We start from the raw sequence: 15,297 nt of genomic DNA, 5'->3' as shown, positions 1-15,297 counted from the left end.
TCTGTAATAGTAGCGGTAATATTTTTACGTAATGATTAGCTTGTGTTTTAGGGTAATAGATAGTTTATTTTTGCTGATATTGGACACGAGTCGTATTTTAAACCTCTCATATTCGGTAAATCAGACTAAAATTGTGACGTTTCAGCAATAACTTCAGAACTTTCAGACTTTTATCGAACTTGACCAACGACAGTTCTTGTTTCTGTTGTCATTTTAATATTTTTGTTTTGTTTTCCATTTAATACAACCTATGGTTGCATTGATGATAAAATAAATCAGATAATTGATAGAAATATGTCACCTTTCAGCCTTGAAACGTTATATGCACTCACACGGAAATAAATGAAGCTGATCTCGGAACGAAATTACTAAAGTGCCAAGAGCAACCAAAACTGTAAAGAATCATAGTGGGATTTTTGCGTTAGTAGTTGCTGATTGGTGCGAGAATTTAGCTGAAGTTATTAGAAAAAAACTTTGGTCATAAATTCTCTTTTTGCAGTTTTGTCTGACAGTAGACTGGTGAGATAAGCCAACTAAATTCTGAAATTCGACAGCTGAAAGCTTCTAATTTTTTGACTCTTTCGATTAAATGTGTCTTTTATAATCTGTCTCACTTTTGACAAAATGCTATTTAAAGTTAATATTTTAGCATTTATTAAGACTCGAGCGAAGTGTACTTCAGGATAAAATTCCTATATGCTCCTCTCACAGTCTCATGTAATTTAGATTCATAGTTCTATAATAGCCGGGAATGCCACCCAAAAAGCGTCAAAAGCAGGCTGAAACAAAACAGAAGCCGAAAGTCTCAAAAAAAGAACAAATAAAGAAATCACTTAAGATTGACACCGAAAATACTGAGTTATTGAAGGATGCATACAATGTAACGTTCCCTGCAGATTTACATCAACTATGGGAGTTGTGTTGTCAAATAAACAAGGCCAAGCCATTGGAAGCGTTATCATCACTTGGACTTCGATTAGTAGGTCCATTCGAGGTTCTAGCAAAAACAATTAAACCAGATGCATCCAACTCTGTAGTGAATTTTTATCTTCATTGGAGATTTTTCTATGACCCTCCTGAGCTGATGACTTTAATTATCTCAGATGACACTAAAGAAAATCCTTATCACATTGGTTACCTAAGAGATGATCCAAATGACAAAGAATGTATTGTTGTGTCAAATAGTGGCAACGATTGTGAAATTGACATCATAGGGGACAACATTTTCTGCGCTATTAACAATGAGCTACAACTAAAACTATCTTCTGCTAAAGGCAAACAAAAATCAGCCTTACAAAATTTTTCCTCAAAGTTTAAAGAGTATGTAGACGCTTATAATATAGATTTAAAAGCAGCAGACAATGTAAATGAACGACGAAAACACATTGTAGATTATACTTTTCATAAGGCTGGTATAGTCGTTCCAATTGATGAAAACGAGGTTGGTTATAGACCTGTTCAAGAATCTACTGGCACACTCAGACGAATGTTCAAAAATATTGATCAAGCAGTTAACGATGATGCAAGAATGGATGCATTTGAAGTCATGCAGCTTACGATGACTAATGTACAACTGGCCAATGATGAATGTGATTTTGGGATGGGTCTCGAATTGGGTATCAATATGTTCTGCTATGGGTCAAGGTATATTGAATACATTTTTCTGTTCAACTAAATATAAACTTTGAACAAATTTTATACAATGTAAATAAAATATGCTTTGTTCAAATTATCAGTATGACTTTTTAGGCCGTCATAGTGATGCAAACAAGATGTTTAAACATTGGCATATGTTTTGAATTTCAGGACTTCTCATTCCTGGCAAATCTTATTGCTTTGTATTGTTTGTGCCATTTTCATAATTCCATATTACAACAGTAGTTTGAATTAATCTGGATAACTGTTCTAAAATTCCTACCAGTTACCATAATTCATAGTTATCTCAACTAAATAAATTAATTGTTCAGATATTTGAATAAAGCAGCAGGAAGAATGCTTTCCATGGCATATGAACTACTAAAAAGGGATTTATACAAGAAGATAATCGAACGCCACCTAGCAGATCGAAGAAAGGAGAATTATGCTCGATTACCAATAGGCTGACCTGGGATTGTCTGCGTGTGATATGAAAAGAATATAAAATTCATTGATAAAGTTTCAAACAAATCTAATACTTCTCATTTGCACAAGGCAACCTATTTTTCAATACTTCTTTCTTTACTTGCCAGTATCAAATTGAGCATGATTCTGTTTAGAACCAGCTCCCTCTTGATTTGTTTCGATTAAGCATTTAATAACTATTTTTCTACACATGTTGAACCTTTGAAAATAACTTTTCTGTAAATTTTGTGTCTGTCAAAGTGTCAAGCAAGCGAGTGCTCAGGATTAAGGTGCTCATGGAACCAAGAAAGCAAATAGTTACAAATACTGAGGGGTCTGGAGGTGAATTAATGTTTCTTTCAATCTGTATTAGATAAGATAATGTAACGATCTGTAATCTTGAGGCAGCAAAGCATGTGATGTCCCTTGAGCGGATTAGGGCGCACTTCATTTTTATAACATCATTGGTCATCGATGTCCTTTTCCAGACTGAGAAGGTAAAATGTAGAGGCAGATAGAATAAAACAAGCTGCAATGAGGTTAGTCAAGTAGATGCCTGCCAATATAATTGGAGGAATCTTTGCTTCCTGGTTGGCCTGTTGGGAGCACAATATTATGATGGTTATTATGAAGAACGCACTAGCACGAGAACTTAATGTAGGTTGACGTATGTAGCACAGCAAAGTGTGTCATATGTACAGTGATACCTAGAACTCAGTCAACCAGAAATTAGAGTAAAAAGTATTGTGGTTCACGGTAAAGTGAGATGACGCCACCCGACCTTACCCAAACCACTTAACAAGCATCAGTTCAAGACAGAACAACAGCGGATAATACTTGTTGGGAATATTTTTGAGTTTTCTTGCCTATTTTGCATTTGTCATGGCTTCAGAGAAAAGTAGTGATAAAGGGAAGTAGAAGTTTTGAAAAGCAAGGAAATCAGAAAGAAAGTTGCGCAGTGAGTGACAGCAATTGTTGTTTAGGTACAAGTTTTGTTCATAATTTGGGTTTTCTGCATTGCAAAAGAACGTATTGAAATAATCGTATCTTATGGCAAAAAAAGTTTCAGTATTACAACAAATCGGCAGGCGAACAGCAATCCTAAAAACTTGCCTGGAATCTTATCATATACACTAGATTAGTTAGATGTTACATTACTGATATACTAATCAGCACTACTGATCCTGACATAACACAATTAAAACATCAAGATATATCGTTGAAATCAAATGTAATTGAAAACATACAAATTATTGAAGATTATGTGTTGAAAGTGTGGTTTGGTTGGTGTTCTCTGTCTGCTTCAGTGACAGTTCCAATATAAAGTTCATCATATTTTTATACAGGCTTTTTGCTTTTCCAGAGGGTAAATAGTATTAATATGCCATTTCCCAATACAATTAAAAAACGGGCAAATTCAAGTTTAGAAATATGGTAATTCAATAACCACATATCTGAAGTAATAGAAATCCAACTTATTTGTGAAAAAAGAAACGAAAATATATATAATGTACCTGTCTGCTTTCGTATGATATATCATAATAGTATATATAACATTAAAATTTTAACAAATAATATAGGCCATGCAGAAAAAAACTAGATGTAATGGGAATGGAAAACAATGAAACTGCACAGTGTAGATTATAAAATGCAATATACAACAAAACAAAGCAACCCAACAACCAAATTATTAACATAGACTGCGATAAAAGAAAACCCAAAAACAACAGCAACACTGGTAGGGTTCCCAAGAAATTGATATGAAGTTTATTTTGAAATGCGCATAATACATCTTAGCTTCTGCAAGACTACTTATCCCCAAGTGCATGTGAATTTGTATGCATCAAACATGCAGTATTTAAAATATGCTTGGTCTGAAGAAGTTAACGAAATATTACAGAAATAGATAGTAAGTAGGTGTGCGAATGGATTTAAATCGTAGATAACCAGAGACAATCATAGATAAACTAGTAAATTGCAGTTGCAATCTCCTATTTCTTTCGTCAAGGATACATACAATCTACAATTCATGCTTGTATATGGGATATTTAAAGTAACCGAAAGTATATATCAATCCGTAAATGGCAATGGCGGCTATTTGCATTTATATTTGCAAGCAATAAATAACGACATCGAATGGAAGGCACATGAATAAAAAAAAAAGCATGAAACGTTTCGAGACAATTTTTACATTAAAAATTCACCAGTCATGGTGGGTGAGTAGAATATACAAACCTACTAACACCAGGCTAAATTATAAAAAATTGCTTCAATTATTATAAATTAGATGATGGTGCAAAACATGCCTAGAAACGGATTCCCCATTTGCCTTTCATACTTTTCTTTAACCATCAATAAATTGGTATAAAACTAAGTGTAAGAAGATGAAAATGAGTTGCATCACGTTCTGAAGTAAACCAAATTCTGAAAATATTTTTGCAGTATCTAAGTGATCTATTTTGTGAGCACAGTGAACATACATACATTTGTATTTATATATAGCTTCAGTTAAATATGATGGGATTGAATCTTCGACAGCTTCATGGTATGTGAGATGTCACCTTCCTGCAATACCATTTTCTTTAGGCACTGCCGTGTTATGAAGATGCTCATCATGATTTGCCAAAGCTGTAGTGAGTTTATCTATTTCTTCGAGTTTTTCCAAAATAATTCCGCTTGTGGTTGCCGCGGAATCTTTGTTATTTCCTCTTGACTCACTGTTCGGAACAGTTCCGTTTTCTTTCACGTTTTCTCTATTCCTGCTTGATGATATCCTGGGTGAAGGAGGTGGTGAATGTGCTGGACTGCTGCTGATCTCTACAGCTGAGCTTGTTGACCATCTACTTGTCCATGATTGTCTTTTGTCTAGCCCTGATGAATCAATATAAATTTAAAAATATATAAGGTGAACAAATTAAAAAAACAATGGTCTGATATTAGATTTCAACACCTATACACCTCAAAGAGAATGATACAGAAACGAGGAACACATCTGAGATACTAAGAATGGAATAAAAATTAAGCTAAAAGAGCATTTTAATCATAGAGATATATTCAAGAGAAGCTTCCAGGGTGCAGATACATTTTTTCCACCCTCGGTCATTAACCCGGTTTTGGTTCAAGTTTTAAATACACAATGTGTAATAGCGTATATTTACTATTGTGGCAACATGAAAATGTAATCACAGCTTTTTGAAGTTTGTTTTATGGAGAATTGGTTATATAATTTATCCGAAATAATATCTACCAATTTCAAAATGGCCTCTGCATAGGTAAAAAGATTTACTTAGACCAACAAATATTTATCACAGGCTTTTCATAGCATCAGACAGTAAGACAAAACAACATGCACAAAACAAGCAGGAAGGACAACTCATCACACACATTCAGACTCGACCCTCACCATTTACATAATAACATGAATGAATAAAATCAATGAACTGAAGGAAATTTTTATCTCTTGCTTTGCGAAGTGGAAATATCACAGCTGCTCGGGTGGATGCATATAAGAATTTAGTTTGGTCTCCTACAAATATGAAACAAAAACGAAATTATTTTTATCAGTTTCAGAGACTTTGAGAAATGTAAAAGATCCTAAGGTAAAAAAATCAGATATTTGAAAAAAAAGAGCTTTTAGACAGTATGATTGTAATTTCCATGAAATTTTCTTTAAACTTCAAAACTTATATAAAATTGATTTTGCTGTAATTCATTTCCACTCACAAAGCACCTAACATATATACTTTGTTTATCATACAGCTTGTGGCCACCTCAATTGAGCATCTCATTTATTGCCCACGTGGAAGCCATTTTAAGTATATTTGAATATCTTATCTAGCCACAAAAGCTAACAACGTTTTCAACATATTATATTAATAAAGGATTCAGATCATGCTCGTCACATCATGAATTTTTTTGTTATGTCACTTTATTACAATATTTAAAAAATAATCAAAAAATAATCTTTTCTTACCTAACGCTTTATAAAGTTCGTTTCTCATCTTCGTTGTTACTTTCTTTGTGAGACAAAAAGCTGTGAAGCCAGCGAAAGCAAGATTGCAAAAGAAAACTACATAGAAGTTTCCGAGCCATGAAAATTGTCCATAACTTCCTTGAAGAACGAATTCAGTGATACCTAAACGAATGTATCAAAGAATAATTGATTGAACACATAGTTCTGAAGTCTATTTTTGGACTAGTACGTATAAAAAGGGTGTGGCCTATTTTAAAGAAATTCCTTTCAGACACATTTACACTTATATAATACTGGATGAGAATCTTATTTGAAGAAAAAATTACAGAATTTTCATGTTTTCCAAGTTTTACACACTATGAATCAATATACCAAAAAAATTTATAACAAATTATTTTGTTATTCTACTGAATTACTTGCAAAACCAATAAGCTATGCTGTCCACACACAAATCTATAAAAATCAGAATCTATCTGAAAGTTTTCAAATTTGAAGCTAACATAGATCATTTATTTCTTACCAGTTGCGCATGCCCTAACTGTGAACAATTCAGTATTTTCCTAATATGGTATAAAAATGAACGCATTAGTACTTACCTAGAATCCTACAAAGTACTGGCAGTGAAGAACCAAGAAGTTGAATAGTAAGGCAGTTAAATATTATTCCTGTCATGGATGTGTCTTGACGTTGTGGTCTCATTTTTTTGAATCCAGGCAGATTATATAATCCTACCACAGATGCCAACATCAGATAAAATATAACAGCAACTTCAAGCATTGTACCAACAATACCGAAAGCAGATAAAGAAGTCGCACCAAGCGTTGCCATATGATTCTGAAAAAAATAAGCAAATTTTTATTAATTTTGTGGGATTTGTAAGAGAGATGTACCGGTGGCTTGAGGCTTTGGGACTCGTATTACTAATAGTTCTGAATGCCTGGAAAAAGTAAATATACATCTGAAACAACTATTATGCAGAACTGAACTCAAAAGGATTGAAAATAGTGATAATGGACATGTACTACTACTGACTGATAGGTGATAGACTTTATATATATCAGTTTATTTATGTCCTAAAACAGCAGTTCCCAAACTTTTTGTTCATGTGGCGCCAAATTATCAGGAAAAAAACTCACGACACACTTATACAAAAAAAATGCTGCTTTTAAATAAAACTCAATTCTGTGATCGTTAATGTGTACTTTATGCATTTTAAAGTTTGTAAACATGTCGGCTAGGAATAAAGGCAAAAGGTCAACTTGAAATGCTAAAAAAAATCACTCATGTTCGCTAAACTAATTTCAGCAGACAAATAAACTGCAGCATGCGAAATTGCACCACATAGTGTCTATCCTATTGTAACGTAACAGTAGAGGCAAACACTACGTAACAGAAGGTAAACAACATAGAGAGGTGGAATGAATTGATCGATTCATATACACAGCATTTTGAAAGGGAAACAATAAAACTTTTATAAAACATATGATACAATATGTAAAATACTCAATCATATTTTAGGCATGTTCAACTCAATTCTGTTAATTTTCGCGGTGCACTTAGCAACTTGCCTTTCGGGAACCGCTGTCCTAATAGATTCCAGTGAAAACTATGATACGTGTCTAATTAATGTGGCAACTCGATATTCATAAGCATATGTAATTTGAAAATTTTTAACCACAGCTGTAGTTACCAACAAAGCGGAAGATGATCATACATACATGATATGAATGAACAAAATACTAATTCATTGACTAATGAATATCAGGAGCAGAAAATTTCTAATATTGCCCAGGCACGATAAAAATAAAATTGCATTATTTGGCATCATCGCTAGGATTCCTTTTCTTCTTAGTGATTGATCGTGATGGCAAAATTTTTTCTCATGAATTACCACTTTTTGCACAAAAACATTACTACCAAAATGGCTTCTTTAAACAAATTAGTTTAGTTGCATATAATTTAACCTAAAGTTGCCATAACCTACATTTTGCTCGTCTTTCAGAATGCTTGAAAACAAACCCCATGGTTTACTTTTTTCTTGTTGATGAAATCTTTGATTATCAGCAGAATAACTTCTGTAGTCTTTATGAAAAGCTCCCTGAACACAGAAATGTGGATTAAGTATCAGCTGTTGACAAACCATGTTAACAAAGCACAGTTGTCTAAGGAGAATCCTAGACCATAATCAGGGTATATAAGTGAGAAAATAAGAATATTTGAATATTCATTTGAAGATAGGTATCATGACTGACTTTAATTAAGTCCTGTAGACCTATATCTGAGTGCTTGTTCTACAAATATATACAAATGTAAATTCTAACCTAACAAGACATAAAACTAATACAGGATATGCAAGTATTAGGCATAACAATTTTTGAACAAACAACACGCACCTTCTCATTCTTTGGTTGTAATTCATTATCTCCAATAAATACAAGCTCAAGAATATGAATAACAACCTGTAATAATTAGAAAAAAGTATTCATTAATATAGTTTTAGTAGATTGTTAATAGCAGATAATTTAGAAAAGTGTTTACTCTATATCTCCATAATATGGTTCATGGCTACTGCAGAGTGAATCCAGAGAACAAAACCCATAAATTTCTCAATTACTTCAACGAAAATGGAATAAATTTATTTAACAGTTGTTAGTGTATGATTCAGTTTCAGTAATCTAAGACAGTTTGCACAAAAGTTGTCTTTTTTCAAGAATATGTTCCAAATGACCTAGGTTGTGTTTTCTTTTGTTACCCTGTCTTTCTACTCTGGAGGTATTTAATAAGACCAACCAACATTAACTTCAAGTATAAATATACACATGGAGCATCAGAGGGGGCTTTCCACAACTACAGTTTCACTTTGGCCAATCACATGCAAAAGAATAAAATCCCGATCAGAAGTAACATATTTAACATTGCAAGAGCTACACGAGACATTTTTAGCTTTCACGAAGCACTGGTTTTCCCTATAGAAAATTTTGAACATTTTGCCATAAGTTCACTAACCAAGAATAATGCAAGGCCAGTGAGAATAATGAGTAGCAGCATAGTTAGGGGATATCCCAAATTTCTCTCCCAAGCAGAAGCTTTCTGTCTTCTTTCTAATTCCATCCTTGTTGTTCTGACTTCTTCCATTTGTCGTTTCAAAGATTCTCTATCTTGTCTACATCTTAATGTTGATGCATGACTGCGCAGTTTTCTCTTTAATGTATCCTGTTCAAAAGATGAAAAAAATAAAAGCTCATGTTGTACAGTAAGTCTACAGTAATCAATATCATCAGACACAATGCTATTTTTTCAATCAAGCAAATGAAAACATAGCCTATTTGTTGTGTAATGGATGAATCAATCAATCAAAGATGTATCATGTCCATGTGCCTGTCCCAAACATAGAGGACAAGTGTGATTGTTTTACTAAAAAGTAATAATTTATTAAGACATGATAAACCAAGCTATAAAGATTTGAATAATATATATATATAAAAAAAAACATCAATTCAAATATACAGAATAACACACAATAAAAATATCAAAATGGTTTATTTATTTTATGTTGATATGTAAGCGTTTTATTTCCAAACAACAGATACTCGTAAATATAATACTCAACTGGATGGAAAAGAATTCCAATCAGCTACTGCTTACTAAGAGCTTTGTTAGTGAAGAAAATGTCATGAAACGGCCCTTGAATAAAATCATTCTCAAAAAAGTGAAGGCTAACGAAGTTACGAGATGAGAAAAAAATTTTCATTATACAGTTTCTTTGAGATATGCCCACTTACTGGTATTCCCGTAGCTGCCAAAAGTAGGGTGACATTTATTCCTAATCAGTTCATTTATACAGAATATTTGTTACTTAGTGCTAATGAGCAACATAAAACAGTCAATCAAGCCAATCAATATTCTCTCACCTCTTCATATTTTGCAGCATTAATTTGTTCTTCATTATTTTCGAGTATTTTTGGTTTGACTAATAATTTTCCGACCATGTCAAACAATAGAATAAAACCGAATGGCGAGCACGTCAGCATAATAATAACAAATGCGCAGAGTAGAAAAGAAAAAAGATATTGCAAATAATATTCTCCGACAATTGTGAGGAGTTGCTGGAAATGAAAAATAAACAATAGTTTAATGAAACTAGAATTAGAACAGGAAGCCAATCAATAATTTTAATAAAAAACATCTACAGACCTCATTAGTCATTACCAATTGTTCGAAAATGATGATGATAAAAATAAAAAAGGTCAACTGAAGTAGTGAGTGCAATGGCTTAGTTGTTAATAAAGTGTTAAACTTGACTTCGATGGCATTACAGGTTGAAATCTCGGTTCAATCCCATGCCCCACATCACCCAGGGTATAATGAATTGAGTAGATTGCGGTCCTTCCAAACTGAAGCAGCTACTTACGTAGCGGGCTTCTTGTGCACTAATACACACTAATACTTGTTAATTAACACACATTTAACAAGTTTCGTGATTGAACTTGGGATACTAGTGAGCAATTGAGTTTAGTGGATAACAGGAGTCATAAGTAGGACAAATTAAAATTGAAGGCATTGAAACACCCCGAATACGCTTTACTTTAAACCAGTGTGGATAAACCAAGTCAATGCCCAAAAATAAACAAATTCTCAGAATCATATTATACTATTGGATACTAAAACTGTAACAATAGAATAAACTGGTGTAGCACAATAACGTTTTTGACACCACCATTCACTTTGGTATCATTCACTTGGGTATAGATTTAGGTCTAAGTCAACTTTTTGATAGAATATAGTATTTAAATAGCAAAAAAATTTATATTCCATCCACATACCTAATTTAAGGATTATGGAACGAGCTTTCGAAACCTAATCAGCGATAAAGTCAGTAAAAAAATTATTATTAATACAGCAAGGTATGATTTGATATAGAAGAAAACCTACCAATCCAGAATTGTCTTTGTCAAAGAATGCGAGTGCGAGAACAGCGAGTCCAAAAACCAGTACTGCAAGTAATAACAGTACTGTAACAGTTTCATAAACCCTTGGCAGTAAACCTTTCCGCTGCCCTGTGAATCCCTCTGATTCAGTGAAGAAATATGAGAAAGGTAGAAGAACGAAGACAGACAAATTACTCAAAGCATAAGTCCAATCCCACAAACCTAAAGAATAAGAAAGAATAGTTACAATGCGTTTCAAGATTACTGTGTTTTTCTAACATTTCGTCAGACCAGAGTCAGACTTCCTCAGATATACAGATCCATTGTAAAAGTATAGAAAAAGGTTAAATAGTTAGCAACACAACACACAATCAATCAGTTCTAATTTTTTAAATAACTTGTGTTCAGTGGTGTATGACTTATAGCAACGTTTCATGTAAAATCAATATTGAATGTCAATAGCAAAATCTAGGTTAGGATAAGACTGATACGGATCAAAAAAATCAATACAAAACAACAGGAAACACGAACTTTCCCACATCCTGAAAATTAGAAAAGAAATGATGCTAGAAGCCTAGAACCACGTTTACTAATGTACAATTGAGTAGGAATTTGGATTAAAAAAGTTAAAGAGAAATGAAGTTACATTTGAATTCAAACATGTTTTGAACCAGATATCCTATATAAAAAGGCTTCTGAAGTTGTGAATATTTCTATATTCAATTTTATTTCTAAATACATTCCAAATTCATCAATACTTTGTGTTATGTTTAAAACTTGTGAAATAAGTGTGAGATTGTCCATATAATATAATACTTCTACATGCATATTTGAAGTTCTGGCAACTTGGCAAAGCTCAAAACAAAATATCTTATTTTATTTCAAATTTAGTAAAATTTGACATGGAACAGTTACAATAACTTCTACTTGTATTCTAATTTCAACATTTTTTTCAAATACATTTATGTCCCAAGTTCGCAGTCATAAAAATTAAGTCTTATAAAAGTTGGAAGGAATACGGCATATTGTATCATAAAGCAATTATTCAAATTGACGTCACTGAAAAAAATTACTTCAAGGTTGTGAACTTGTGGTAACGACTACCAACTATCAGTCAACAGAGAATAATTGTTAGGTTGCATGATGCTGAATAACAATTTGACCCATTGGCATCTAGCTTAAGCAAGCATAGCTCAAGGGCATCAATCACTGGCTAAGTAAGACTATTAAAGTGGGCGGAAACTATAATTATCTCAGCTGCATATTCGAATGCATTATTAGATCATTAGATGATACCATTTATATCTCTATGATTAATTACTTATGCAAATTCAAGGTTTGCTATAATTGAAAAGTAATATTAAATATATCCCAGACATCTGGATCATAAAAATAACGGTGCTAAAATCCTACGATAACCTGAAATTCCAATTTAAATTTAATTTTTTTATTTCGAATGATTTGAATCGCTTTTTTGGATCAAATATTATATTTACATCCATAAAAGATATTAAGATTTTTTCGCTTTTTCAATGTCATCATGTTTCTGTGTCTAATTAATTGAGAAATCGAATGATAAATCTTTTACAATTTTTTTTCTCTAATTTGTCAACTGGGCACAGATTTAGTTGAATAGACAGAGCCATAGCCGTCGAGTATTACCAAGAACTTGTAGAGAGCTCCACCAAAAACCACCACCAAACTTTGCACCTATTGTTGCTTTTGGGTGTAAAATTTTCCAATTGAAAATAAAATTCAAACAATGTAAGTATATGATAATACCAGTGATTTGTAATTTCTGAATGACAATTTTGTTTATAACTGATGAGTAACTTACTGTGAATCAATGCTCCATTCAACCATTGTACCCAGTAGCTTCCAGGAAAGAGATGAACAATTTCATTTCCTATCATAGACATAGGCAACATCAATATTGCTGATATCGAAACTGCTAATGTGGCGGCACAAAGATACAAAGAGATCCTATAAATAAGTAAAAATAGTTTTATAGGTTTAGATTTCAGTACTAACACAGTAAAAATGAAACTGTAGTGTAATGTTCACAAATCCATGACTATAAATTTAAAAACTTACGGTAATTATAAAGAAATAATAAGAGAAATTTTTTTGAAGATCAGAGTACCGCTAAGGAGATTTTAATTCAGGATAAATTAATATTTTTACAATTATATTGATAAACTTTTTAAAGTAAAATTTTACAATTACTAGGACTTTTATGCAAAGTAGTTGATTTAGGATATTTAGAATGAAAACCATATGAAAAAGAAATTTCTGGAATAACAGATTGCAATATGAGCATCTACTGTGACTACAGATCATAATTGTGATGATATTTGTATTTACAAAATGTGAAATTTTGATATAAAAATTCAAGATCCATCAACTAATCAGTGCAAATAAATTAACCTATTTCATTATCCAATACAACATGGACTTAATACACTATAGAAACAATAAGCAAACCACTTGACATACATACTAATGTTAATAATCATGCATGAAATGGAATGAGAACTATAGTTGGTTATATACATGTTAGAAATCCTTTATTTGCTGCTCAAGTGTGGGACATGCTATTAAATCACAATCCATCTCTCTGGTTTATGTGCGATTAAACAATCTGATTGAACATTATTTGCTTACTCTAAATTACAACATAGAAAGCATAGTTTAAAGTCCATTCCACAAAGGATCAAAGTTCAGTAAAATTCCATGAACCATAACAAGTTACATCTCATGCTTTGGAAACAAACAATTACAGGCCTTATTTAAAAGCCCAAATGGAAAATATGATTATTCAACAATCAGCTTGGTCTAAAATTACAAATTTGAAATAATTCTAATTTTTCTAAATTTATATTATGCCTTTTGATATCAAGTCTGTGTGAAAACAGAAAATATGACTAATATAATATTATTTATAATTAATAAAATAGAAAAATCTGAGAGTGACAAGTTTTCATTGATGACAAATGAGTTTTCCAACAAAACTTTTCATAATACCTATAAACCTTTGCCTCATCCTCTCCACCATACCATTCATCTCTCTCTTTTTTCCGGTGAAGAAAAACAATGATGCAATATGCTGCTATGTATAATACGATGAATGTTAGAAGTCCAATTATGTTTTCTCGAACCTGAAATAACAAAATCGTAATTTATAAGTACAGCATATTGCTTATCCTGTGAGAGATTTGAAAAAAGTTATGATAAACCTCATTATGACTAAAACAGTCATAAAAAAAACATTGAAGTATTTTTTAATGTGTGTCCTTTGATTTCACTTTTTGAGCCTTCAAATAAATTTCAGTGGTTTCACTCCTCAAGAGCATTGTGAGCAAGTGTGAAAAAATTTCGGAAAAAATTGCAATTATAACAGATATTTAATGTTTTCTTGATTTCCATACACTTCACATGCATTTTTGCTAAACATTTCATTTGGATATATATGATGAACTATTGGTATTAACTATTAATAAATAAATACAAAGAAATGATAAAGTACCCAAGAGCCTGAGAGGCTTATTATTAATAAGTTATCAATAATCCAAATCATAGAGATGTGAATGTAAATAAATACAAAACCCTGAAACCAAAATAATCTTCGCCATGTGCGTGTGAGATGTATGGTTATTTATTATCATACTCAAATTGAAGGCAATAAAAGAAGTAGTTCAAAGAAATACAATAAATTGATTTATTGATTTTCACTATCAATCACTTAATAAATTAGTTACAGCGAAACTCATACCACATTGTTAAATTCTTCTTCTTTTTCCTCAATGCTGATATTCTCTTCAGGAGAATTGAATGCTGAAGATATCCAGTCAATCAACATGTTGTCAAATTTTAGTAAAAATGCGTTTATTAGGATTCAAAATTAATCAGATGAAAATGTATACTAAGATATTGACACCTACTCATTTTGCAGAGCCTGTCAAAATGTACATAAAATGATGATTTGCAATGTTTAGTGAGATAATATAAAGTCAAAATCAATATAAAATGCTTGTGAACATACAATATTATAATAGTGAGACATAATCTTAATTGCATCATATATTATCTATTTCTGGCCATTTGAAGTAAATGACTAGTGTTTGTATGAAACATTGTAACATAATTAGCCTACACACTATGCTATACTACGCTAAAACTAAATAGTATGTATAAGCCATAAATGAGTAACATTTGCTAATGTTTTGAAAATTCCACTTTGAAAAAATTTAAACAAATTAAAAATACTACTTCAAGGTAAATTTCAGCAATATCATA

The 15,297-nt window shown here is 32.0% G+C and overlaps 2 protein-coding genes across 3 annotated transcripts; one reads left to right on the top strand and one right to left on the bottom strand.

Moving 5' to 3' along the window:
- Positions 1-5: 5 nt before the first annotated feature.
- Positions 6-2,344, top strand: LOC120327718 (histone PARylation factor 1-like). Its single transcript, XM_078114813.1, has 2 exons — positions 6-1,644; positions 1,968-2,344. The coding sequence occupies exons 1-2, from the start codon at positions 752-754 to the stop codon at positions 2,101-2,103; spliced, it is 1,029 nt and encodes a 342-aa protein (XP_077970939.1). The 5' UTR covers positions 6-751; the 3' UTR covers positions 2,104-2,344.
- A 970-nt stretch (positions 2,345-3,314) lies between these two features.
- Positions 3,315-14,965, bottom strand: LOC120327715 (protein LMBR1L-like). Of its 2 annotated transcripts, XM_039394061.2 has the most exons (12): positions 14,774-14,965; positions 14,026-14,159; positions 12,839-12,984; positions 11,006-11,223; positions 9,985-10,179; positions 9,080-9,286; positions 8,467-8,532; positions 8,058-8,171; positions 6,670-6,907; positions 6,074-6,235; positions 5,504-5,626; positions 3,315-4,971 (listed from the first exon to the last, which is right to left on the bottom strand). In XM_039394061.2, the coding sequence occupies exons 1-12, from the start codon at positions 14,858-14,860 to the stop codon at positions 4,658-4,660; spliced, it is 2,004 nt and encodes a 667-aa protein (XP_039249995.2). In that variant the 5' UTR covers positions 14,861-14,965; the 3' UTR covers positions 3,315-4,657. The 2 variants fall into 2 exon arrangements, with proteins under 2 accessions (XP_039249995.2, XP_039249996.2); XM_039394062.2 differs by lacking the exon at positions 5,504-5,626.
- Positions 14,966-15,297: the final 332 nt, after the last annotated feature.

Source organism: Styela clava, chromosome 7, assembly GCF_964204865.1.
Source record: "Styela clava chromosome 7, kaStyClav1.hap1.2, whole genome shotgun sequence".
In the NCBI taxonomy this organism is placed as follows: domain Eukaryota; kingdom Metazoa; phylum Chordata; class Ascidiacea; order Stolidobranchia; family Styelidae; genus Styela; species Styela clava.
Note: the sequence above shows the minus strand (reverse complement) of the source record. Positions and strands in the feature narration are given on the sequence as shown.

Bases quoted from the DNA above. Each gene is read 5' to 3' on its own strand.
- LOC120327718 (XM_078114813.1), top strand. From the start codon at position 752: ATGCCACCCAAAAAGCGTCAAAAGCAGGCTGAAACAAAACAGAAGCCG. The intron at 1,645-1,967 runs GTATATTGAATA...TTAATTGTTCAG, and splicing joins ATGTTCTGCTATGGGTCAAG to ATATTTGAATAAAGCAGCAG.
- LOC120327715 (XM_039394061.2), bottom strand. From the start codon at position 14,860: ATGTTGATTGACTGGATATCTTCAGCATTCAATTCTCCTGAAGAGAAT. The intron at 8,172-8,466 runs GTGCGTGTTGTT...TTCTGTGTTCAG, and splicing joins TACAACCAAAGAATGAGAAG to GGAGCTTTTCATAAAGACTA. The intron at 6,236-6,669 runs GTAAGTACTAAT...ACATTCGTTTAG, and splicing joins AGTACTTTGTAGGATTCTAG to GTATCACTGAATTCGTTCTT.